The following is a 26,629-nucleotide window of genomic DNA, read 5'->3' as shown; positions in this document are numbered from 1 at the left end:
GACCAGTTCAGTCAGTCGAAGGAGGGTGTCAGTGGAAGGGTCCTGGTTGGTACGGCGGGAAAGGAAGAAGCGGAGGGCTTTGAGTCCTTCGTGATGGGGGATGGAGGTGTATGGGGACTGGATGTCCATGATGTATCGGCGCTGCCTCGTGCTCACACGAGGAGGTTGAACAGTTCATCCACTTTACCAACACCTTCCACCCCGACCTCAAATTCACCTGAACCGTCTCAGACTCCTCCCTCCCCTTCCTAGACCTTTCCATTTCTATCTCGGACGACCGAATCAACACGGACATTTACTATAAACCGACTGACTCCCACAGCTACCTAGACCTCCTCCCACCCTGCCCCCTGTAAAAACGCCATCCCATATTCCCAATTCCTTTGTCTCCACCGCATCTGCTCCCAGGAGGACCAGTTCCAATACCATACAACCCAGATGGCCTCCTTCTTCAAAGACTGCAATATCCTCCCAGACGTGATCAGCGATGCCCTCCACCGCATCTCCTTCACTTCCCGCTCCTCCGCCCTTGAGCCCCGCCCCTCCAATCACCACCAGGACAGAACCCCACTGGTCCTCACTTACCACCCCACCAACCTCCGCGGATCATCCGCCGTCATTTCCGCCACCTCCAAACGCACCCCACCACCAGGGTTATATTTCCCTCCCCTCCCCTATCAGCGTTCCGAAAAGACCACTCCCTCCGTGACTCCCTCGTCAAGTCCATACCCCCCACCAACCCAACCTCCACTCCTAGCACCTTCCCCTGCAACCGCAAGAAATGCAAAACTTGCACCCACACCTCCCCCCCCCTTACTTCCCTCCAAGGCCCCAAGGGATCCTTTCATATCCGCCACAAATTCACCTGCACCTCCAATTACATCATTTACTGCATCCGCTGCACCCGAAGTGGCCTCCTCTATATTGGGGAGACAGGCCGCCTACTTGCGGAACATTTCAGAGATCACCTCTGGGACACCTGGACCAACCAACTCAACCAACCCGTGGCTCAACACTTCAACTCCCCCTCCCACTCCACCAAGGACATGCAGGTCCTTGGACTCCTCCATCGCCAGACCATAGCAACACATTGGAGGAAGAGCGCCTCATCTTCCGCCTAGGAATCCTCCAACCACATGGGATAAACTCAGATTTCTCCAGTTTCCTCATTTCCCCTCCCCCCACCTTGTCTCAGTCAAATCCCTCGAACTCAGCACCGCCTTCCTAACCTGCAATCTTCTTCGTGACCTCTCCGCCCCCACCCCCCCTCCGGCCTATCACCCTCACCTTGACTTCCTTCCACCTATCGCATTCCCAACGCCCCTCCCCCAAGTCCCTCCTCCCTACCTTTTATCTTAGCCTGCTGGACACACTTTCCTCATTCCTGAAGAAGGGCTCATGCCCGAAATGTCGATTCTCCTGCTCCTTGGATGCTGCCTGACCTGCTGCGCTTTTCCAGCAACACATTTTCAGCTCTGATCTCCAGCATCTGCAGTCCTCACTTTCTCCTGGGTGTGTTAATTGACAATGTGTCTTTTGTCAAGTATTTCTGGACTTCTTTGAAATTCTAACCTGCAACATATTAAATACCACAGAACAGCTGAATATTATGAAACAACAACATAAATTGTTGGGAGAAACTTTGCAGGTCTGGCAGCATTTGTGGACAGAATGCAGACTAACATTTTAGGTCCTTTGAGCCTACTTCAGAATGGGATTATGTTTGATTCTTTATCTTGGCAACTTTGATAACTGCAATGTGCTGCACAATGTTCAAAAGTGATAGAAAATTGATGCAATTACTAGCATGTTATTGGATTCTAACCAAACCTGTATCATCTATATAATTGATTGAAAAGTACCTAATCAATGGAAAACACAGGAAAACAGAATCCCTGACACAAGGTGATAAATTGTTTATGCGCAAAATAACCGGCAGTTATTAACTAACTTCAAACGCCATTCCTTTAGTTCTGCACCAAACAATTAGGTTTCATTGTTCCATGTCACTGAGACATTTCAGGCTCCACTCAGGTCATCATTGTCGTTTGCTGTCAAGTAGTGGTTTCCAATCATCCCAGGAATGCAATCGCCTTTTTGGGGGTCTCAGTTGTACATGCATATTGTGACAGGCTGAGAAAAGTACATGCTCCCATTTCGGACAAGGTTCCACACCTACAAAATATAATTGGCAGTGTAAATGAGAGACATTATTTTGGAAATTACTTTGAACACAGATCAGATGATACAAAAAAATTGCATAATGGACGACTAAGATCCTCTGAGAATCAGAGTCAGAATTCATTGGCTAATGGAGTGGGGCATTTTTGTACATGAGCTTGATCCTCCACACTGCATTAAAAAACCCGGCCCACTAATAAATGAAGAAGTGTGGAGTTCTACAATTGCAGAAGTGCACTAATTTAGAGATCCACTCTAAAACGGAACTGGTTGTGTCTTGGGTGGCCACTGGATGGAATTACCAAAAAGATGTACCATCCAGCAATCATTGATATTTAGTGGAAGTCTTTCTCCCCACCTTCTTTTTTATTTTTCCTTATTGCACACTCGCCTATTCACCCCCAACTGGGAGAATTACTATCTGGCAACCAATGAGCATGGGTTTGAGTCCTTCCTATGTGTACAGCAGGTTCTACTCACAAGTAACCTTCATGACAATTTGCATAAGAAGTGTGAATGCTCTGGTCCATTTATTTAAACCATTTTTCACTGTTTCTGTTTTGAATAGTTCAATATCACATTATTCCCCTTCAGTTTAGAAGTAATTTGGAAATAACTAATAAACCTGTTAATCCTGTGTAAAAGATATGTTGTGCTTCATATTATCTTCCTTCTGAAGTGATTTCAGACATATTCCTACCATCCATGTAGCATGTTTCCTAATCAACTTTTTGCGAGGTTATTACACACCTATAGAGCAGGTGAATCTTGAACCCAGGCCTCATAGTTCAGAGGTAGGGCCATAAGAATCCCCTTGTAAAGTGATCATGGCTGCTAATTTGTAACAATAGCCCTTCTGAGAATTAAACTCAAGATCTCCAGTATGGGTATTTTAACCTGCTAAATCACAGTGCTACCAGCAACAACAAATATACTGATAAGCCTGCTCAGAGATGTAATGACACACCTCTGGAACTGGTGGGACTTGAACCCAGGCCTCAGAGATAGGAACACTACCACTGAATCATAAAAGCTCCTGTAGTATGATATATCCAAATGTTAAATGCTTATAGATATCGTTTTGATTGTAACAAATACAGAATTCCCTTTTAATGTTGTTTTTTTATTTAGAGAACCAGGAACAAATATTGACACTAATGTGAACTGTAGCTTTTATTTGTTGAATCTTTGGACTGGTTGGAATTGCTTTAAGGTTTCCATTTCAAAATATACATATATTTTTGTCTATTTTTGCTTGACATTCAATGGCATTTTAATCTAAGCAAACACTTAAATTGAAAACACGTTGATCACTTATTTTACCTGATATATCTGGTTTGTCATCGATCAGCAAATTGCCTGATACCAGTGTTTTGTCCCGAGTTAGTACCATTAGCTCCAGGAAATCTTTACCCAAGTGTTTCTCTACCCAGGCATACTGTGAACAGAGTGAAAATGATGTCCAAATAATGTTACAGTAATATTAGAAAGATGAACAGAGTTGCTAATTTTCCTTTCTTTTGCAGTATTACCTTCTTTGTTATTTGCAGTTGTCAGTGTGTACATCACAGAAATAGACCATTTATGTTCACATGAACCTCTTCCCATCTTTCTTCATCAAGACTCTATAATGTATCCTTCTATTCCTTCCGCTTCACATATTTGTCTAGCTTCTCCTTAAATACATCTATGCAATTCACCTTAAAAGCTCTGTGTGTACAGTTCCACAGTCTAACCACTATCTGGACTAAGTAATTCCATTTAAATTCCCTCACGGATTTATTAGTGACTATCTTAACATGGATGGCTCCTGGGTCCTGTGTCTTCTTTAGCCTAACCCCAGGTCACCCCTCAGTCTTCAATTTTCTGGAGAAGAGTCTCAATTTGTAATCTTTCCTATTTTACATAATTGTTGCTTTAATACAAAGCAAATATGTTTTTGAACCTCTTCTGCTGCCTCTATGTCCTTTTTATGTTAGAGATGAAAACTGTACAGTGGTCCAAGCATGTTATAACTTCAAGATGATTTCTCTTTTTCAGTTATATCCCATTGGATACGAACCTCAGTGCTTTGATTGCTTCCTTGTGATCTTGTTAATTTACATTGCTATTTTTAGCGCTTTGCAATATCTACATCCTACAAATCTCTTTGCTCCTGTACGCCAGTTAGATTGCTTTCCAAGGATTATGAGGCCATTTTTTTTCAGATAGCTATCAATGGCAAACATTTTATCTGCATCCAGTGTAGCAAAATTGCAAATCCATTGTTCATAAATCTGCTGAGTTATTATTAGTTTGTTTTTAGTCACAGTTTGGATTGTCATTAAGGATAGTAATTTACTTCAAACGGCGAGATAGTTTTATCCAGTGTACTTGGGGTTGCGTATAATGACTTTCCATTTTGGAGATCACTATAGCAGCTGGTTATTCATGCGAGATAAAAGTTCAAATTTTGGAAGAAACATTATAAATCTTAATAAATGTCAGCCATTGTTTTGGTCAATATTACAACATAACTTACTTTTTCATAAGGGCAGTATTTATACTTCTTTATTGGACTGGTGCAAATGAACACGTCAGTGCTATGGAAAAGATGCAGAAATAATATTAGTACAGAAAACTTGTTAGGTTAAACAAGAATATGAATACTTCTGCAGTTCAGACTCACTCTTTCACGTTGACCATCTCTTTCACAGCCTCCACTGCACCAGGAATAGGTTCAAGTTCAATGAAAAAGTTCTTTGACTCCCATATACTTTTTGCTTTCTCCTATATTTGTTTTAAAGAAATGCATGAATGTTATATTCAAAAGAAAGTATAATAAATAGTTTTCATTTACAGATATGTTGTTCTCAAATAATTTTCTTTCTTATGTTAGCAGTTAAGTGACTTAATTGATTGTAAAGTACAATTAGATGCAAGACAAAAATATCAGGTGGCACTGGAAGTGATCTACAGTTAAAGCAAAAATAGACCATTTTCTATCCAGTGTTGATATGATTCCTACTTCTTGTTGAAAATATGTGTTATAAACTGAATACTTGAATCCTACAGATACTGTCTAGGTGTCAAAGGCGATATCCATTTAGATGAAGGGTGAATTATGCAAATGTATTTCAAAAAGTTAACAAGAAAAAGTTTGCATGTCAAGAAATCATAAATATGTGATGCGCCTGATATCTGCTTAACACAGTTGGTCATCTTTTTGGTGCTGAACCAGAAGGTTATTGGTTCAAGGCCCATTCCAAAAGATAAGCGTGTAATCTGGACTTGAAAGTTAGCATAGGGAGAGTGTTGTATTCATTGGAGCTGTATGAATTATGAAACTTAGTTTCTAATTAAGTGTTCAAACAGATGTTGAGTATTCCAAGAAACTGTCAGAGGACAGAGAATTTTCTTGGTATCTTGGCTAACAATGCTCTCTCAACCATGATCACCAAATACCAGTGTTAACCTTCCTGTGCATGGGATCTTCCTTTATGCAAGACAGCTGCTGTATCTCTTTACATAATTGTAATCAGTGTGCTATTTCATTTGCTTAGAGATGATTGTGAGAAATATGATTCACATAAGTCTTTCTTTCTTCAGTCCCATGAGGTCTTTTAGAAGATAGGAATGGTTGTGTTAAATTTTCTTACAACTCTTGCTGCTGAATTATCACGAATTCACTGGGCAAACAAAACCTGCATCCCTCATAGTACAGTATACTACCTGACTATTGCCAGTTAAATTCTTTGTCCAAGTCCCCGAACCACGGCTTGGATATCCACATTTCTGACAGAGACAGCTCTAGCACTGAAGGAAGGCCACATTTAATATTTATTAGGCAAACTTGAAAGCGCTATTGCAGTTGTGTGTACATTAACTGAATATGAACTAGGCTTTAGGGGAGGCAATTAAAGGTTTGGCTCAAACATAATGGAAACTTTCTTGGCTTCATAGAACTCACTGCTCAGTTTGACCCATTTCTTGCCAACAACATAAGTCGTTATTGAAACAATGGATTTGGAAAGCTTTCAAAATCATCTAAAACAAAATGTGAGGAAATCACCCAGGCAACGGCTCAAAATGTAAGAATTTATTTTGGATAACTTGAGAAAAACAGGATATTTAAGTTTGTTTGTTAACTCTACACCAGATCTTTCACATATCGATCCAACTAACTGTTACTGTAAGATGGCTGTCATCTGATGATAGCTTCCCCATTGAACACTCTCTTAACTTTCCTTGAATTAGAAAAGCATAGTGGAGGAATTACGGCCAAAAAGGTGCACAATTATCTAGGCCATGACTGCAAGGTTGACTTCACTAAGTGCTGAGGGCAATCAGATGATGATGCATATCATATATCTCCTCTGCAAGACATCCTAGAACTTTGTTGGCTACAGTTGATTGCTGCCTAGTTGCAGTAAATTTTTCTGCAGTTGTGCAACAAATGTACACATTCTTTCTTGTCTTTACAGAACACTGGACATACACGCCTCATTTCTGTGTCCTGATTCCACTGTACCAAAACATTACTCTGAAACTAGGTGGGGAAGACATGCAAAAGTTACTACAAAGTTAAAAATCACACAACACCAGGTTATAGTCCAACAGGTTTATTTGGAAGTGCAAGCTTTCAGAGTGCTGCTCCTTCTTCAGGTAGTTAATGGGGCAGGATCGTAGGACACAGGAATTGTAGTAAAAGATTAAAGTGTCATACAACTGATGCGATGTATTGAACAAACCTAATTTGCTATTAAGTATTTAGTCACTTAAAATGGGTTTCAGGTTTTGATTCATTAATATGTAAATCCCAGAACTTCTTTTAAGTCACAGTCCTGAGATAACTTAAGGTATTATTAAAAAAAAGTGACATCGCCGCTCAAACAATGTATTAAAGGTATGAGGTTAGAGTCTGTATTCCAAACTTGAATCAAACTGGTTCTATTTCCACAGTATGATTTGGAGATGCCAGTGTTGGACTGGGTGTACAAAATTAAAAATCACACAACACCAGGTTATAGTGCAACAGATTTATTTGGAAGCACTGGCTTTCAGAGCGCTGCTCCTTCATCAAGTGGTTGTGGCAGTGCTCCGAAAGCTAGTGCTTCCAAATAAACCTGTTGCACTATAACCTGGTGTGGTGTGATTTTTAATTTCCAAAGTAGGAATTTATAAAATGTCACATTGACTGACTGCCTACAGACTGTGTGCTAAACAAAAGGCTACTACAGCCCTAGCTGAGAGTTTTGGTTCAATTCTTGATGGTCTTACTCATCTTTATACTGACAGCATTGAAAAAATACAAGGAGAGAAGGTGGAATTCTGCAGGAGAAACTTTGGAACTGTTTGTTCGATCAGCTCCATAAACCCACCAAGCTTCTACGTATAGCACTTGACACGTCAGTCACTTCCAGAAGAAACCTGAACTGTTTTGATGGGATTGAACTTTAGAACAAAAGAAAAACTGCTTGATGTAAATTACAAGTCTGTGAATGAAAGGAAAAGAAATAGAAGAGAAGTCAATGATGGCGATGTGGTTAATACTGATGAAATGCTTTCTCCTCCAACAGACAAGTTTCAAGTGAAATCCTTGATTTCTATGATGGATGTACTTCAAACTGACATGAAGGAAAGGGTAACCATGTACAAGAATGTTACAAACAATTTTGTGTTTTTGGTTGATTTAGATGTCTTCAAAAAAGAGATGTATGAAGTTTCTGTTGAAAGACAATCCTGATGATGGTGACATTAACCTCACTATAGAAGTAAAGCACTTCCAAGCATAGAAAATGATAAGCTTCATACATTATTATTGTGGATATCATCAGTGACCTTGCTGTCCAATAATCACAAAAGAAAATGTTTTAAATTTGATGCAGGTCATATTGCTGTTCCAATTTCATAGGTGCTGATCTAAGTAATTGCTCTTGTCTCTGTGAAGATGAGAGTTTTCAACATTGAAAACTAAGAAGGTTGTGATTTGCAGAAGTGCCACCTGTAGATATACTTGCAAAGGGAAAGCCAATGTGACTGGTTAGTGATGGAGAGAAACAGCTTGTCTCAAAGATAACACTGCTTGAAATGTGCATTTAGACATGCTCTTTCTTCAGATTTTTAAATGAAAAATAAGTTAATTTTACTCCATGTCATCCTGCTCATCACTGAAAAAATGAGAAGCTGGTTCCCAGTGCCAGCATTTATCAGCCATCCCATCCCCAGTTCCCATCAAGAGGAAACTGCCTCTTGATACTGTAATGTTAAAAGATTAAATTGTACTATCTCTTGGAATATTAATGTAATGTTAAAGGATTAAACTGTATTGTTTTTCTCCAAGAAGCTGAACATTCTGGAAGTGGGTGGTGGTTACATTCTGTCTCACAGACAGCATGCAGGAATGTGGATGACTAACCATTGTAATCCATACTTCACTTGGACAGCCATTTACTACTATTCTACTGCTATAATCAAATTAAACTCTCATTCAGTCCCTTCCATTCAGAAATGCTTTCATAGCCATCCGCCAGCCAATCAAATTTGTTTGCAGCAGGGCCGCCCCGAAACATATTACTCCTACAGTGTCTTGGGGAATCACAGAGTCAGGAAATCATTTGCATAACGATTCCCCAGGGTTCAGGCATTTACATTTTCATTATCTCTGAGGAAGATTGTAACATGTGGTTATGTGGGGGCGGGGGGGGGGGGGGGGGCGTGACCTGAGTATCTGAGAACATTACCAACTGACCTGTACCTTTAACATAAAGGATATGCTACCTTTGTTCGGGCCTTCTTTTCACTCGACTTTGCACACCTGTGAAGAGGGTCAAAGAAGGTCACCTAGCTTGGACAGGCTTTAATAAACTTTAACTGTTTGCAGAAGTTGGTGTGCGTGAATTGCATCCCGTGTGTGAAACCTCGGGAAAAGAACCTAACATATGGTGGCAGCAGTGGGATTCCAACATACACGGAGCTTCCGAGTGAACTGAATAAGTGACTGTCTGAGTGTTGCTTGCATGACACGGATGATCCACCTTGATCTCTCTCTATAAACTTAACACTCAGTCGACCGCTCATCTCCTGGGACTCGGGTGATGGAATCTTTGAGGTAACTTGTACGCTTGCACACTAACGAGTCACTTTGCAGGAAGCTGAGAGGTTAGGGTCCTCTGAAGCTAGGAGATTATAGTCTCGTACGAAGCAGGGAGGTTGGACGCCACTGCCTACCTGGGATTCAGAGCCTAGAATCCCCTAACCCCAATTTTGTAGCCTCGGGATACAGTACACCAGGTAATGTTTAGTCACTATGTCTGTCTCAGCACCCTGCCTTACACCGGTTGTTAAGAGGGGAAATCCCCCAAGTGAAGGTCAGGACCCTGAAGTGGGTGGGGAGACTACCAGTACAGATATACAGAAGTCAGTTATAGAGTCATAGAGATGTACAGCATAGAAACAGACCTATTGGTCCAGCTTGTCCATGCCGAAAAGATATCCCAACCCAACCTATTCCCACCTGCCAGCACCTGGCCCATATCCCTCCAAACCCTTCCTCTTCATATTCCCATCCAGATGCTTTTAACTGTTGCAATTGTACTAGCCTCCACCACTTCCTCTGGCAGCTCATTCCATACACATACCACCCTCTGCATGAAAAAGTTAGGTCTCTTTTATATCTGTCTCCTCTCACCTTAAACCTATGCCCGCTAGTCATGGACTCCCCCACCCCAGGCAAAAGACTTTGTCTATTTATCCTATCCATGCCCCTCATAATTTTACAAACCTCTATAAGGTCACCCCTCAGCCTCCGATGCTCCAGGAAAAACAGCGCCAGCCTATTCAGCATCTCCCTATAGCTCAAATCATCCAACCTTGGCAACATCCTTGTAAATCTTTTCTGAACCCTTTCAAGTTTCACAACATCCTTTCAACTGGAAGGAGACCAGAATTGCACACAATATCCCAACAATGGCCTAACCAATGTCCTGTACAGCCGCAACGTGACCCCCCAACTTTTGTACTCAATACTCTGACCAATAAAGGAAAGCATAACAAACGCCTTCTTCACTATCCTATCTAACTGTGACTCTACTTTCAAGGAGCCACGAGCTTGCACTCCAAGGTCTCTTTGTTCAGCAACACTCCCTAGGACCTTACCATTAAGTGAATACGTCCTGCTAAGATTTGCTTTCCCAAAATGCAGCACCTCACATTTATCTAAATTAAACGCCATCTGTCACTTCTCAGCCCATTTTCCCATCTGATCAAGATCCCATTGTAATCTGAGGTAACCCTCTTCACTTCCACTACACCTCCAATTTTGGTGTCATCTGCGAACTTACTAACTGTACCTCTTATGCTCACATCCAAATCATTTATATAAATGATGAAAAGTAGTGGACCCAGCACCAACCACTGGTCACAGGCCTCCAGTCTGAAAAGCAACCCTCCTCCACCACCCTCTGTCTTCTACCTTTAAGCCAGTTTTGTATCCAAATGGACAGTTCTCCCTGTACTAGAGAAAGAGAAATTATAAAAATATCATACGAACATGGGTCAAATGTTAGATAAGTCATTGTCTGGAACCCCTTTGTATCGATTAAGCTGGGATGATCCCCAGAACGGGGAATGGTTCAGGCGTCTCTCAGGATGTTTAAAAAAGAAATTGGGCAATGAAACCTGCCCACGAGGAGGGACGTGGGACATAGGGAAATATTTAAAGGCCGAAGAGGCAATCTGGAAGCACAATGTGGGCACTCAGTGGAAAACTTTAATAACCACGTGGCAAAAAGCGACTGGAATTGAAAAACAAATCTAAGCAGAGCAGCTGGGAGAACAGCGTGCGCCAGAGAGGGATTAGATGATGTGATAACAGGGGAAACCCTAAGCCTTGATAGTGTTGAAGAGTCAGTGCGAGGACTATGATCTAAATGAGAGTAACCAGGGAAAGCTAAGAGGCAATAGGCAGACTAACAAACCAGGATTAAAGTGCGAAATGCAGCTATTGGCCGAGCTCAAAATGGAGGCACTTCTGGACATGTCTGCTGATGTTGTTCCAAACTGATGACACTGATGAGCAGGATGAGGACGGGCAAATTCCAGCTAGTGCCCTGTCCCTCCCCCCCTCATGTTGACTGCTATACCCTGCTCCGCAAGGATTCCTGACCTCTTCAGGTACCCCTATGCACAATACTGTATGTCTAAAGGCCAATCTCCTCCCCAAGCGATTAGCCATTATCAAATGTGCTAACCATGTCATGGACAATACAGACGTCAGCCAATGGCAATGCCAGAGCTGACCAAGCCGCCAAAGATGCGGCGAGAGCTTGCAATTCAATTGTGTCCACTCATAACCGGCAGGCACCCAACTAAAAACCTGCCGCAAACACAAAAGGCATTCGACATTGTCACAATGCAGCATTTACAGAGGGATGCCCCGATTCAGAAAAGCAGATATGGAAGACATATGGGTGCTTGCACTCTGTGTCAAGAGGCCTCTGGATCATTCCAGTTGGTCAAGTATGTATACCTGATACCATGTTACCAATGATCATTGACTGCCTTCATACTGATACACACCTTGGCAAGGGGGGAATGAGTAGTATGATGTTGCGGACCTGGTGGTACCCCCGACTGGCCAAGGTAGTTCAAAAGCGCGCCAGATCATGTTTGATATGTCAGCAAAATAATGCAGGTCAAGGGGGTGCTGTGTGTAACAGGAAAAATGCCAGCAGGTCCATTTGAATGTATTCAGCTTGATTTTACTGAACTACTGCATGTATATTGTTATATGTATTGCTTTGTTATTATTGATGTATTTAATAGATGGATTGAGACTTTCCCATTACTAATAACACGGCCTCAACGGTGGTAAAATCACTCCTAACAGAGATCATACCGAGGTTTGGGGGGCCCCGACAGCTTAGTTCAGAATGACCCCACTGGGGTTCGGAAAGTTAACGCAGAGATGTGTGAAGTGCTGCATGTCCAGCAGCAATTCCAATGCACCGACCACCTCCAGGCATCAGGCATAGTGGAGAGGGCAAACGGGACCTTTAAAACCAAATTGGCTAAGCTGACATGTGAAACAGGCCTGAATGAGTTGAAGGTCTTGCCTTTGGCCCCGTATCACATGAGGATTACCCCACACTGGACCACTGGGCTGTTGGCAGCTGAGATAATCTACGGCTGACCCAGTAGGAACTTTGGGATGCAGACACAAACTCACCCACTCACATAGACTTAAATATTATGGGAGAGGAAATGCAGGCATACTTTTGGCAGCTAACCTCGTATCTACAGTTCCTTCACTCACAGGTCAGGAACACCTTTGGATCACCACCACAAGCAGTGAACCAGGACTCGACGACCCAAATGAACTTCCCAGCCTGCGGACAGGATAGCTTGTGCTGACCAAAAACTGGGACTACCCCAAGTTCAGACACAAGTGGAGAGGACTGTACCAGATGCTCCTATCATTGTCGATGGCAGTCAAAGTCCAAAGATCCATTTCAGGATCCATGGGTCCATTTAAGTGACTGTAAACAATGGTCGCCTCAAGCAGCCTGACAACTGTACTCGCAGTCTACAGCACCATAGCTGCCGTCACGGTATTCAGCCTGGAGGACAATTTGTTTTATAAGATTCATATGCTTTTGCATGGTAATTGGACTGTATGTTACCCACTCTCCCAGTCAGTAGATGCGTTATTTGTTGCCATTCCCAGGTGAGCCCCCCCCCAAAACCTATACACAGGTCGATACCTCAGATGCCCCCTGTGTAGGCCAGAAAAGGAGGCTGAGAAGGATGGCTACGGGTCACTGTGTAGAGCTGATAAATTCAGATAAGGCTCAGGCTCCTAACTACACGGGACCCCAGGGAAGAGAAGGTACTGCTTCCCACGACCCCACAAGCTATCTGTTTTGCTTCTCTGGACGGGAGTGGGGTTGTGCCTATGCCTTGATCCCGATGAATGTCTCTTGTGCCCAGAAACAATGTACCCGCGGCATTGCCAGGTCAGCCATGGAATATTCGCCTGCACCTGTGATGAGCAAAGGTGCTTAAATATTACTGCAGGATGGCAGTTAATGTGTGGGCATTGCAATGGGACCCATGTCAGCTTGGCCTTTGACCTTACCCTTTTTCTGATTATCTGGTGATTGGATCTGGGGAAACTCCAGCCAGGGCAGGAGCTGGCGGTACATACAGTTCGCGGCTGACAGCCACAAAGCAATTAAGTGCTACTGGACCAAAAGAGGGTTTGTGTTCCTTCTCAATGGGACCAGCACAACGTCAACCCCGATTCTCCCATCCTATTCACTGTAAGACAGCAGGACCACTAACTGAGCCGTGTCCACAGAAGACTCCATCCAACTCAGGACAGTAGCCCGAGCGATTAGTGGAAGATTGAGTGCAGATTGGAGGGGCCCAGTAACTCTGGGATCCTCCCTGGGCTATGGGTTCCTGGAGGTGCTGTCCCTTGGAGGATCGGCAGGGATGATCATGCCAAAGAACAGAAATTACCTCATTAGTAGTTTGACCATTCTCGGAAATAGTACCGTAAGGGGACTAAATGCAGTTAGTTGCAAATTGGCAGAACGAAGGGACGGCCTAGCAGGGGTAAGCTGCAGTGACCGGGTCTCTGGCACGAGGTCCAGCTCTGAGGCCCAGAAGGGAAAGGGGGAGAGGAGGAGAGCGCTAGTTATAGGAGACTCTATAGTTAGAGGGACAGACAGGCGGTTTTGTGGACATGGGCGAGACTCTCGGATGGTTTGTTGCCTCCTGGCTGCCAGGGTCTGACACGTCTCGGACCGTGTCTTCAGAATCCTTAAAGGGGAGGGTGTGCAGCCAGAAGTCGTGGTGCACATTGGCACCAACGACACAGGTAGGAAGAGGGGTGGGGAGGTCATTCAGGAGCTCAGGGAGCTAGGCTGGAAGCTAAAAGCTAGGACGGACAGAGTCGTCATCTCTGGGTTGTTGCCAGTGCCACGTGACAGTCAGGCAAGGAATAGGGAGAGAGTGCAGTTGAACACGTGGCTGCAAGGATGGTGTAGGAGGGAGGGCTTCAGGTATTTGGACAATTGGACTGCATTCTGGGGAAGGTGGGACCTGTACAAGCAGGACGGGTTGCACCTGAACCAGAAGGGCACCAATATCCTGGGAGGTAGGTTTGCTAGCACTCTTCGGTGGTGGTGGGGGGGGGGTTTAAACTTATTTGGCAGGGGGATGGGATACGGACTTGTAGTCCAGCAAGTAGGTTAGCTGTTTGTCAGGATGTCCAAGAATGTAGGGAGGCTGTGGAGAAGGTAGCACTGACAGGGAATACTTGCGGACACAGAGATGGGCTCAAGTGTGTATACTTCAACGCAAGGAGTATCAGAAATAAGGTGGGTGAACTTAAGGCATGGATCAGTACTTGGGACTACGATGTTGTGGCCATCACGGAAACGTGGATAGAAGGGGGACAGGAATGGGTGTTGGAGGTTCCTGGTTACAGATGTTTCAGTAAGATTAGGAGGGGTGGTAAAAAAGGAGGGGGGGGGTGGCGTTGCTAATTAGAAATGGTATAATGGCTGCAGAAAGACAATTTGGGGGGATCTGCCTTTGGAGGTAGTATGGGCTGAAGTCAGAAATAGGAAAGGAGCAGTCACCTTGTTGGGTGTTTACTATAGGCCCCCCAATAGCAGCAGAGATTTAAGAAACAGATTGGGAAACAGATTTTGGAAAGGTGCAGAAGCCACATGGTAGTAGTCATGGACGATTTCAACTTCCCAAATATTGATTGGAAGCTCTTTAGATCAAGTAAATTGGACGGGGCGGTGTTTGTGCAATGTGTCCAGGAAGCTTTTCTAACTCAGTATGTAGATTGTTCGACCAGAGGGGAGGCCATATTGGATTTGGTATTTGGTAACGAACCGGGACAAGTGATGGGCTTGTTAGTGGGTGAGCATTTTGGTGATGGTGACCACAATTCTATGAATTTCACCTTGGTTATGGTGAGAGATAGGTGCGAGCAACAGGGCAGGTTTTACAATTGGGGGAAGGGTAAATACGATGCTGCAAGACAGGATCTGAGGAGCATAAATTGGGAGCACAGGCTGTCAGGGAAGGATGTCGTTGAAATGTGGAACTTTTTCGAGGAACAGATATGACGTGTCCTTGACATGTATGTACCTGTCAGGCAGGAAAGAGATGATCGGGTGAGGGAACCTTGGTTGACGAGGGAGGTTGAATGTCTTGTAAGGAGGAAGAAGGAGGCTTACATAAGGTTGAGGAAACAAGGTTCAGACAGAGCGTTGGAGGGATACAGGATAGCCAGGAGGGAGCTGAAGAAAGGGATTAGGAGAGCTAAGAGAGGGCATGAAAAATCTTTGGCAGGTAGGATCAAGGATAGCCCCAAGGCCTTTTATGCGTATGTGAGAAACATGAGAATGACGAGAATGAGGGTAGGTCCGATCAAGGACAGTAGTGGGAGACTGTGTATTGAGTCGGAAGAGATAGGAGAGGTCTTGAATGAGTACTTTTCTTCAGTACTTACAAATGAGAGGGACCGTATTGTTGAAGAGGAGAGTATGAAACGGACTGGTAAGCTAGAGGAGATACTTGTTAGGAAGGAAGATGTGTTGGGCATTTTGAAAAACATGAGGATAGACAAGTCCCCCGGGCCTGACAGGATATATCCTAGGATTATGTGGGAAGCAAGAGAAGAAATTGCAGAATCGTTGGCAATGATCTTTTCGTCTTCACTGTCAATGGGGATGGTGCCAGGGGACTGGAGAGTGGCGAATGTTGTGCCCCTGTTCAAAAAAGGGAATAGGGATAACCCCAGGAATTACAGGCCAGCTAGTCTTACTTCGGTGGTAGGCAAAGTAATGGAAAGGGGACTGAGGGGTAGGATTTATGAGTATCTGGAAAGACACTGCTTGATTAGGGACAGCCAGGACAGATTTGTGAGGGGTAGGTCTTGCCTTACAAGTCTTATTGAATTCTTTGAGGAGGTGGCCAAGCATGTGGATGACGGTAGAGCAGTGGATGTAGTGTACATGGATTTTAGTAAGGCATTTGATAAGGTTCCCCATGGTAGGCTTATGCGGAAAGTCAGGAGGCATGGGATAGTGGGAAGTTTGGCCAGGTTGAGAGAGAACTGGCTAACCGGTCGAAGCCAGAGAGTGGTGGTAGATGGTAAATATTCAGCCTGGAGCCCAGTTACATGTGGAGTTCCGCAGGGATCAGTTCTGGGTCCTCTGCTGTTTGTAATTTTTATTAATGACTTGGAAGAGGGAGTCGAAGGGTGGGTCAGTAAATTTGCAAATGATACAAAGATTGGTGGAGTTGTGGACAGTGAGGAGGGCTGTTGTCGGCTGCAAAGGGACTTAGATATGATGCAGAGCTGGGCTGAGGAGTGGCAGATGGAGTTCAACCCTGTCAAGTGTGAGGTTGTCCATTTTGGAAGGACAAATAAGAATGTAGAATACAGGGTTAATGGTAGGGTTCTTAGTAAGGTGGAGGAGCAGAGGGATCTTGGGGTCTACGTTCATAGATCTTTGAAAGTTGCCACTCAGATGGATAGAGCTTGTAAGAAGGCCTATGGTGTATTAGCATTCATGAGTAGAGGGATTGAATTCAAGAGTTGTGAGGTGATGTTGCAGCTGTATAGGACTTTGGTAAGGCCACATTTGGAGTACTATATGCAGTTTTGGTCGGCTCATTTTAGGAAAGATGTGGAAGCTTTGGAGAGGTTGCAGAGGAGATTTACCAGGATGTTGCCTGGAATGGAGAATAGGTCATACGAAGATAGGTTGAGAGTGCTAGGCCTTTTCTCATTGGAATGGCGAAGGATGAGGGGTGACTTGATAGAGGTTTATAAGATGATCAGGGGAATAGATAGAGTAGACAATCAGAGACTTTTTCCCTGGATACAACAGAGTGTTACAAGGGGACATAAATTTAAGGTGAAGGGTGGAAGGTATAGGGGGGATGTCAGGGGTAGGTTCTTTACCCAGAGAGTGGTGGGGGCATGGAATGCGCTGCCTCTGGGAGTGGCAGAGTCAGAATCATTGGTGACCTTTAAGCGGCAATTGTATAGGTGCTTAAGCTAGGACAAGTGTTCGGCACAACATCGTGGGCCGAAGGGCCTGTTCTGTGCTGTATTATTCTATGTTCTGTGTATGCACAACAGACCAGATATGCTGTTGACTACTTATTGGTCCAACAAGGAGGGGTCTGGTCAATTGTGGGAAATAAATGCATTACCCACATTACAGATGAATCACACAATACACGCGATTCAGTCCATTTAGCACCAATTAGATGATTTCAGACAGGCCCCTTGGGATGTAGAAGACAGGCTCAGGTGGCTGTTCGGGGGATCCTGGAGATCCTATTAACTTCACGTGCTAGTAATTTTTGCTGTCCTACTCATTGCATGTTGCATCTCAATGATTTGCTTAAACACTGGTTGTGGGATCTTTATGAATAAGCTGCTAAGGTCCTTCTCAGCCGCTATCTAGGGGACTTATCATGAAATGAAAAATGGGTGGAATGTAATGTTAAAAGATTAAATTGCACTCTCTCTGGACATTAATGTAATGTTAAAGGATTAAACTGTACTGTCTTCCTCCAAGAAGCTGAACATTCTGGAAGTGGGTGGGGTGACATTCTGTCTCACAGACAGCCTGCAGGAATGTGGATGACTATTCATTGTGATCCACACTTCATTTGGGCAGCCATTTACTACTATTTTAATGTAAGTATCAAATTAAACTCTCATCCAGTCCCTTCCATTCAGAAATGCTTTCATCGCCATCCACCAATCAAATTTGTTTGCGTGATCATGCCCCGATACTGAAGTATGTCACACCTACATTGTTCAGGGTAGTGGAGCCAGAACTCATTTGTAGGGCTGCCCCAGAGCTAGGATATATCACCCCTGCATTGTCTTGGGGAATCACACAGTCAGGAAATCGTTTGCATAACGATTCCCCAGGATTAGGGTATTTACATTATCTCTGAGGATGACCTCATCCTACCACTGTACCTGGGGTAACGTGCGGTTATGGGGGTGGGTGGGTGGGAGTGACCGGAGTACCTGTGAGCATTCCCAACTGACCTGTATGAAGTGGGTGTGTTTCCTTTGTTCTGGCTTTCTTTTCACTCAACTTTGCACGCCTACGAAGAGTGTCAAAGGGGGTCACCTAGCTGTAATAAATTTTAACTGTTTGCAGATGTTGGTGTGTATGAATTGCATTTCGTGTGTGAAACCTCAGGAAAAGAATCTAAAAGTACCAGCTTTGTTCCTCCACCTTTCTCAGTGCAGGCCTCCCCTCCCTTTCATTCCTGGTGCAAGCCTATGCCTGTTCCCAATCCTGGTATTGGCCTTTGTCCCTGATCCTGCTAGGGAGGGCTGATCCCATGTCTGTTTTGCTTTTGACTGAGCCTCCCCAGTCCCTCAGTAGCACACTGTGTCTAGGTTGGTGAGTCAGTTGGCAGAATGGCTGTTTTGCAATGCAGAGTAATGCCAACTGCACAGTCTCAATTCCAGTACCAGTTGAAGTCACCATGAAGGACTCACTTTCACAACTTGGCTGCTTATTTGGGGCATGGTGACTGTCAGGTTAAACTCAGAACTAATTCTCTCTAATAGCTATTTTTAATTCACTGCTTGTTAAATGTGGTGGCATCAATGGCTAATGTACTTTCTGTTGTGTTTTGCAGCCAGGTGATATCTTAGGCCTTGAATGCATGGGGGCCATTTTGGCATTATAATCTCTCCAGATTAAAAAATCCAAAATCTTTTGTTTGAAAGTTTTTCACATTGCAAGTAGACATCTAACAAGGTATGTTTCAGTTAATTAGTTTTTTTTGCTGTGCTTTAACCTATACAAATATAAAGCTTTATCATTTCTATTTTCATTGTCATAGAGATATACAGCATGGAAACAGGCCCTTCGGTCCAACCCAATCTAGTCCCACCTGCCAGCACCCGGCCCATATCCCTCCAAACCCCTTCCTATTCATATACCCATCCAAATGCCTCTTAAATGTTGCAATTGTACGAGCCTCCAGCACTGCCTCTGGCAGCTCATTCTATACATGTACCACCCTCTGCGTGAAAAAGTTGCCCCTTAGTTGGAAATGCATGCAAAGGGTCCTCTTAAACTTGACATAGCGTAGGGCCTCCCAATGTCATAAACTGGCTGTGGGGTCATGATTGATGAAAAGTCAGAAATCTAAAGCATGTGTATTTCTCTTTCCATTGATGGATGACCTGCTGAGTGTGTCCAGCCTTTTTTTTATTACATCACATTTCTGGCATTCATTGTTTTTATTTTAATCTGCCAATTACTAACGTTTGTTATACATTTTCTTACAAGAGATAGTGTATATTGCAGCTGTAAAGCGTGGCAGCGAGACGTGGGAGTGACACTATTACTGCAATGTTACATGTGCAAAGCTAATATCAAACCGCTGCAGCAATCGCCTTTCCACTTACACAGAGATCAGGCTGCAGTTCTCCATACTGTGTCGAAACCCAGAAACCTCTGCGATCTTGAAGCTCGATGTAGGGATCTTCGGGATACGTGTCCCTGAACTTCTTCAAGAATCCACCTTCGAAATCGGCCAACACCCCGTCCATGTCTACCAGCACCCGCAGCCTGGCTCCAGCACTGTGATGCCCTGCACAAACAGACTTGATCACTGCGCCGAGCACTTTGTTCCCCGATCTCCGGAGATTTGCCAGTCGAGCCAGGAAGATCATGCTCAGGTACAGTGGGCAAAATGAAAAGCAATCCTCCCAAAGCGGAAATCAATTTTGTTTTTGCATTCATAGGAAAGAGAAAACACACTATCACTGAGTCATATGCATTCAATGGAGGTAGCCGTCGGTATATTCCTGCATTCCCATGGTTTACAGATAATTTACATCGGCGTTCTAATTATAAAGTGTTTACTTGCACAGTGACGGAACACACTGGATTTGCATTTGAGTGCTCTACCGAGAGGTCAAAATACTTCAGTATTCTGCAATGATGGAAGTCACACCTTCCGGCGCTTACAAAACCGACAAGACCCCTCTCATATGAAACAACTGTAAATGACCACTCGTTTAATCTCCGGAAATTACGCCCTCTCCTCTTAAAGCTATAAAGGCACCAGAATTTGCAGGGTTCTTGTCCAATCGAGGCAATGTCTGCAAATTGTCTGGAGGGACGATGTTTGTAGTTTTCCCCAAGGAAAAGTTTCCAAGAGCGATGTCACAAACAAAATCATCAAGGCAAAGCAGCAATTTAGAACCTGCCTTTTCATCGAAATGTTGTAGGAAAAATATTTACACTTCAAATAAAAAAAAGCTTTCAGACTGCCACACTACAGAGCGACAACTCGTAAACGTCAATAAAAAGGTCGCTTTGAATTTTTAAAAAATTATGACACTCTACATTCTTCAAAAAAATTCACAGATGTTGATGATAAGGGTAAAAACAAATTACTGCGGATGCTGGAATCAGAAACTAAAAGATAAAATGCTGGAAAATCTCAGCAGGTCTGGCAGCACCTGTAAAGGAGAGAAAAAAGATTAGATTAGATTAGATTACTTACAGTGTGGAAACAGGCCCTTCGGCCCAACAAGTCCACACCTACCCGCTGAAGCGCAACCCACCCAGACCTATTCCCCTACATTTACCCATGCACCTAACACTATGGGCAATTTAGCATGGCCAAGTCACCTGACCTACACATTTTTTGGATTGTGGGAGGAAACCAGAGCACCTGGAGGAAACCCATGCAGACACAGGGAGAATGTGTGGAGAAACTCCACACAGTCAGTCGCCTGAGGTGGGAATTGAACCCAGGTCTCTGGCACTGTGAGGCAACATTACTAACCACTGTGCCACCATGAGCTGACATTTCAAGCCTAACTGACCCTTTGATAAGAAGGAAATTAGGAAACCAGATCGGGTTTTACTACAGCCTGGTATTTGGATGGTCATCATTAGTGGTACTGGTGTGTTATGATTTTTATAGGAAGTCATAAAGCTTTAGAGATGTACAGCAACTAAACATACCCTTCCGTCCAAATTGTCTATGCCAACCAGATATCTTAAATAAATCTGGGCCTATTTGCCAGCATTTGGCACATATCCCTCTAAAACATTCTTACTCATACAATATTTAAAAAGCATCTGGATAGGTGTAATTGTATCAGCCTCCATCACTTCCTTTGGCAGCCAATGCCCTACATGCACCAGCCTCAGCGTGAAAACGTTGCCCCTTAGGTCGCTTTTAAATCTTTCCCCCTCACCTAAAATCTATGCCGTCCAGTTTCTTATCCATGGCCCTCATGATTTTATAAACCTTTATCAGGTCACCGCTCAGCCTCCAATGCTCCAGAGAAAACAGCACCAGCCTATTCAACCTCTCCCTATAGCTCAAATCCTCCAAACAAGGCAACATCTTTGTAAATCTTTTCTGAACCCTTTCAAGTTTCACACCATCGATCATCTCAGCCCCAGATCATCATTGCTGGAGTTGCTTAGGGTGGTGTCCAAGTATCGCAAATCTTCAATTGTTTCATCAATGCCCATTCCTCCATCAAAAGGCCAGGTGTGGGACATTTGCTAATGATTGGCATGGTAGTTCAGTAATTAGCACTGCTACCTCAGCATCAGGGATGGAGTTCAATCCCATTCTCAGGGTGACTGTGTCTGCATGGGTTCCCTCTGGGTGCTCTGGTTTTCTCCCACAGTCCAAACATAGGCAGGTTAGGTGGACTGGCCATGTGAAATTGCCCTGCAGTGTCTAGAGATGTGCAGACTAGGTGGACATGGGAAATGCAGGTTTACAGGGAATAAGGTTGGGAGGATGGTTCTAGGTCGGATGCTCTTTGGAGGGTAGGTGCAGACTTGACGGGCCAAATGGCCTATTTCTGCACTGTAGGGATTCTATGATTGTTCAATATCATTTGTGACTCCTCAGATACAAAAGGAGTCTTTGTTTGTATGCAGCAAGAGCAGAACAATATTCAAGCTTGTAGTGTTAACTGTAAATACCTTTCATGCCACATAAGGGCCAGGCAATGACAATCTCCAACCAGCGAGAATCTGACAAGTTTGCTTTGACATCACATTATCATCGCTGAATCCCTCACCTTCAAAATCGTTAGGGCTTCCTTGAATAGTGCCAGCCAAACTCATGAACCCTACCAATCAGACTGACAAAGTTTGCAAACACAAAAGAATACCATCTGCATATTCTCCAGTCTAAGCCACACACAGCACCCTATCTCCTTCACTATCACTGGATCAAAATCCTGGAACCTCTTCTCTAACAGCACTAAATCTACCTTCACTAAATAGACACCAGTGATTCAAAAGGCATCACAACTTAATAAAGGAAATTGAGGATGAATGAATAATGTTAGCTTAGCCAGTGAACTCTCAGTCTATGAATAAACATAAAAAAAAACCTGAAAGTCCCCAGCTACACAGTGTATGAGATTTAAAATCTCTGAATCTATAGTCTGGGACTCTAAATTGTTAGTCCAGTACCATAACCAGTATGTTAAAGCAGCCTGTTCAAATTCTGCCAAAGCTATTGCTCAATTCCAGAGAACAGCTCCCTCACCATTGATTATCTTCCAGGATGTTGAACAAATGGTCATTTTTCATTTTTGTACCCTAGACATAACAGTCAAATACTTATGGCAGGACTCTTAAGTATTTACAACTTATCTTGCCCTCTTGCAAAATAAGGAAATGTATTGCTTTTTAAAAGTTATGAAAGCACATCAAGCATTGAGAAAACTTAACATTCAGGTGAAGAGATGAAAATTTGGGAAAAAGTAGTGAGAAAGTCATGCTATAGATTATAACAATTTCAATTACTTCTGCATTAAGTGTACATGAAGAAATGGTAGATTTTGGATGACAAACATTTCCAAATCATTGAGAAATAGAGTTACAGTTTCAATATTCATTGTGTTTCTAGCTACACAAATATAGCCTGATCTGCAGAGTATTTTCTGCATTCTCCTGTTTTTATTCTAGATTTTCAGCATTCACAATATTTTAATTCTGTATTGCTATGTTACAACAGTAGCTATCGTCAATTGTACTTCATTGATTGCAAAATATTTTGGAGTGTCCTAAGGTCATAAAAGACATCATGCAATGAAATTCTTTTTCTTCTTGAACTGTTCTTGACTCCATTTTTCACTCCACAGTTGCTGCCAAGACCTGCAGTGCACTTGAGTATTTCCAGTTTTCATGTTATTGTTTCAATTCCACATATCTGTAAAGTGTTAAATTGGCATAATTCTAATTTAAAAGGAAAATACTTTGATTGAAATCTTTGGTAGGACTGTTTTAAACAAGGCATTTAAGATCCTCCTTGTATTCTTTCACAGAATATGTGCATCAATGACACAGCTAGCATTTGTTATCCACCCCTAATTTTCCTTGAATGGAGTGGTTTGTTGGGCCACTTCAAAAGGGCAGTTAAAAATCAAACACATTGCTATGGAGCTCAGAGACCCTCTGAACTGTAATTTAAGAAACTGTCCCATGTTTTGACTACGTGCCCTTTAAGGGATCCCTTTTGTTCCTTATTTCTTGGACAGCTTGTGGGAGACTGACTCGCGAGAGTCTCAATTGAACAGGACTTGGAACTGTTACTTGGGCAGGCAAAGGAACGATAGCGTTGTGACTTCAAAAGTTAACTTGTAAGCTTCAGTCGCTTTACAAATACTTATTGCCTGTTGCTGTTATGATCACAAGGAATCTAAACCCTTCCCCACGACACAGTTGAAGTATCCCTTTTCTTATTCATAAAAAGAAACAAAATATGCTGGAGAAACTTAACAGTTCTGGCAGCATCTGTGGAGAGAGAAACTGTGTGAATGCTGAGTCAAGTATAAGTCTTAGATTACTTACAGTGTGCAAACAGGCCCTTCGGCCCATCAAGTCCACACCGACCCGCAGACCCATTCTCCTACACCTAACACTACGGGCAATTTAGCATGGCCAATTCACCTAACCTGCACATTTTTTGGACTGTGGGTGGAAACTCACGCAGACACAGGGATAATGTGCAAACTCCACATAGCCAGTCGCCTGAGGCGGGAATTGAACCTGGGTCTCTGGCGCTGAGGCAGGAGTGCTAACTACTGTGCCACCCACAAAATTAACCCTGAGGCCCCAGCAAGGACCTCAGGGTTCATTTTGTGGGCAGCACAGCGCCTAGCACTGCTGCCCCACAGCGCCAGAGACCCAGGTTCAATTCCTGCCTCCGGCAACTGTCTGTGTGGAGTTTGCACATCCTCCCAGTGTCTGCGTGGGTTTCCTCTGGGTGTTCTGGTTTCCTCCTACAGTCCAAAAAATGTGCAGGTTAGGCAAATTGGCCATGTTAAATTGCCCATCATGTTAGGTGAAGGGGTAAATGTAGGGGAATGGGTCTGGGTGAGTTGCTCTTCAGAGGGTCTGTGTCGACTTGTTGGGCCGAAGGGCCTGTTTCCACACAAAGTAATCTAATCTGAAGAAGTCATTGGAATCAAAATGTTAACTCTGTTTCTCGCTCCACAGATGCTGCCAGACTGTTGACTTTCTACAGCATAGTCATAAAGAGTTTTTGTTACAGCAGAGGAGGCAGCCCTTTTCTGTACTAGTCAGCAAACATTCTAATCTAAAGTTTTCAGCTCTTGACACGTACATCGTGATTTTTCACGTGTTAATCTAAAAAGTGTTTTCTGTTTGTACCCCAGATTTCCAGAGACCAGTTTATAGTTTTCAATGACTTCACAATTGTGAGAAACTCTGCTAGCAACAGATGGTAACCTTGCGAACTAGCAAAAATGTAGGTTCATTAGATGGCAATTGTGTCTGAAAGGTACAAAACAGCTTTCGATATTTTTAAGGCAATCCACACATCTCAGCAAACAGCTGGGACCTGAACCCAGGTTCTCCTCAATCAGAGGTAAGAACACTACCAGTGTACCACAAGCGGCACTTGAAATATAGCTTTAGATATTTTCTAATCAACCTAATTTATTTTCTAATGAAACTCGCACTACACTCCTCTGGAGCAGGGTGGGACTTGAACCCAGACTACTACAAGTGCCTATTTTAATGCAGCTTTCGATATTTTACTAGATCAACCTGCACAGAGATGTTATTAGTCATTCTGGAACAAGTGTGACCTGAACTTAGGCTTTCTTCGCCCAGAGGTGGAGACACTACCACTGCACCACAAGAGGCTCTTGTAAGAAAAAAACAGGAATTGCTGGAGCAACTCAGCGGCATGTCTGGAGAAAAAGCTGAGCCGACGCGCAGCAACCCTTCTTCAGATCAGACCCTTGTAATACAGCTTTAAGATGCCTCACCGCCTCCAGGCCCTCAGTCCTGGCACGAGGCTCTCCCCCCCCGCCCCTCCCGCGCGAGAGCCGCAGCCGAGATCTCGCGAGAGGTGTCGGTCGGCCGTGCCGCTCCGCTGCTGTGTCACGGTGTTTGAATGAGGAGCAAGGGAGGCGGTTTGAGAAATGGCGTCCGCCTTGGAGCAGTTCGTCAACAGCGTGAGGCAGCTCTCCTCCCAAGGTAAGGGACAGCGGTGCCAACGAGGGTTCTTTCTCAGGGCGATTTCCTCAGACTGGACTTTGAAGGGGAGGGTAAAGATACTCGTTCCTTACCCTCCCTCCAAGCGCCGGTTACCCTTCAGCCTGTGAAAGCTTCGATCCTTTCCAAGTGTCTTTTCGTACCGGGAGGGGAAGAAGGTCTTCCACACGTTTTGCTTTCGTTTGATGGATGTTCCGCGGCCTGTTTACCTTAACGCGAGTGAGCATCATGACACCGGATATACCAGCCTCTGCCAGGCCCCATTGGTCTCCGGGCGGTGATTGACGTCCGCCTCTCGCTGCTGATTCGCTCACGGGGCCGTCATTCAGCTCAACTCAGTAACATTGGGCCTAGGCAACTATCAGATCCCATCCACAGAGGTTATATGGAAGGGCAGGCAATTCTTCAGTCACTAACGTACTTTTAAGATGCCTGGTGTAATCCAAACAGATGTCTCGTTCTCCAGTTTGTAAATCTAGGAGGAAAATCCAGTCATACTTGAGAATAGCACAAATTGGCCTTTTATTTCTGAAAATGAGACTCCAGTACAACCAGTGTGTTCATTTTCAAGTTCTACTGTTTTCAATGGTGTTTGCTTCCCTCTCCTTAAGTGATTTGCTTCTTTACCAATCGATTTTGAAAGGTATAAGTTAGTTCTTCAACTTATTATATAAGTAGTCTTACAAGGTTTGCCTACAGATAAAGTCGCCAGAGTTCGACCAGACCATCGGTCTGCTCTCTCATTAAAGAGATGGTGGTTCATGTATGGAATGAGCTGCCAGAGAAAGTGGTGGAGGCTAGTACAATTACAACACTTAAAAAGCATCAGGCTAGGTGTATGAACAGGAAGGGTTTAGAGGGATATG

The 26,629-nt window shown here is 43.8% G+C and overlaps 2 protein-coding genes across 3 annotated transcripts in view; one reads left to right on the top strand and one right to left on the bottom strand.

The window, feature by feature from the left end:
* Positions 1–1,440: 1,440 nt before the first annotated feature.
* On the bottom strand, positions 1,441–19,918 carry LOC140464614 (5'(3')-deoxyribonucleotidase, mitochondrial-like). The gene is made up of 5 exons (XM_072559914.1): positions 19,652–19,918; positions 4,850–4,950; positions 4,703–4,763; positions 3,505–3,619; positions 1,441–2,175 (listed from the first exon to the last, which is right to left on the bottom strand). Exons 1-5 carry the CDS (start codon positions 19,916–19,918, stop codon positions 2,039–2,041), a joined length of 681 nt encoding a protein of 226 aa, XP_072416015.1. The 3' UTR covers positions 1,441–2,038.
* Positions 19,785–26,629, top strand: part of cops3 (COP9 signalosome subunit 3) — a 42,926-nt gene continuing 36,081 nt past the window's right edge. Inside the window, exon 1 of one of the 2 annotated variants that reach the window (XM_072559912.1) lies at positions 19,785–19,924. Coding sequence is in view for 1 of the 2 variants with exons in the window: in XM_072559911.1 (XP_072416012.1) it covers positions 25,691–25,745 (55 nt within the window). In the remaining variant the exon portion in view is untranslated. Of the gene's footprint in view, positions 19,925–25,602; positions 25,746–26,629 lie in introns of those variants that run through there. The other variant, XM_072559911.1, reaches the window with a different exon arrangement.

This window comes from Chiloscyllium punctatum, chromosome 40, assembly GCF_047496795.1.
Source record: "Chiloscyllium punctatum isolate Juve2018m chromosome 40, sChiPun1.3, whole genome shotgun sequence".
Lineage (NCBI taxonomy): Eukaryota > Metazoa > Chordata > Chondrichthyes > Orectolobiformes > Hemiscylliidae > Chiloscyllium > Chiloscyllium punctatum.
Note: the sequence above shows the minus strand (reverse complement) of the source record. Positions and strands in the feature narration are given on the sequence as shown.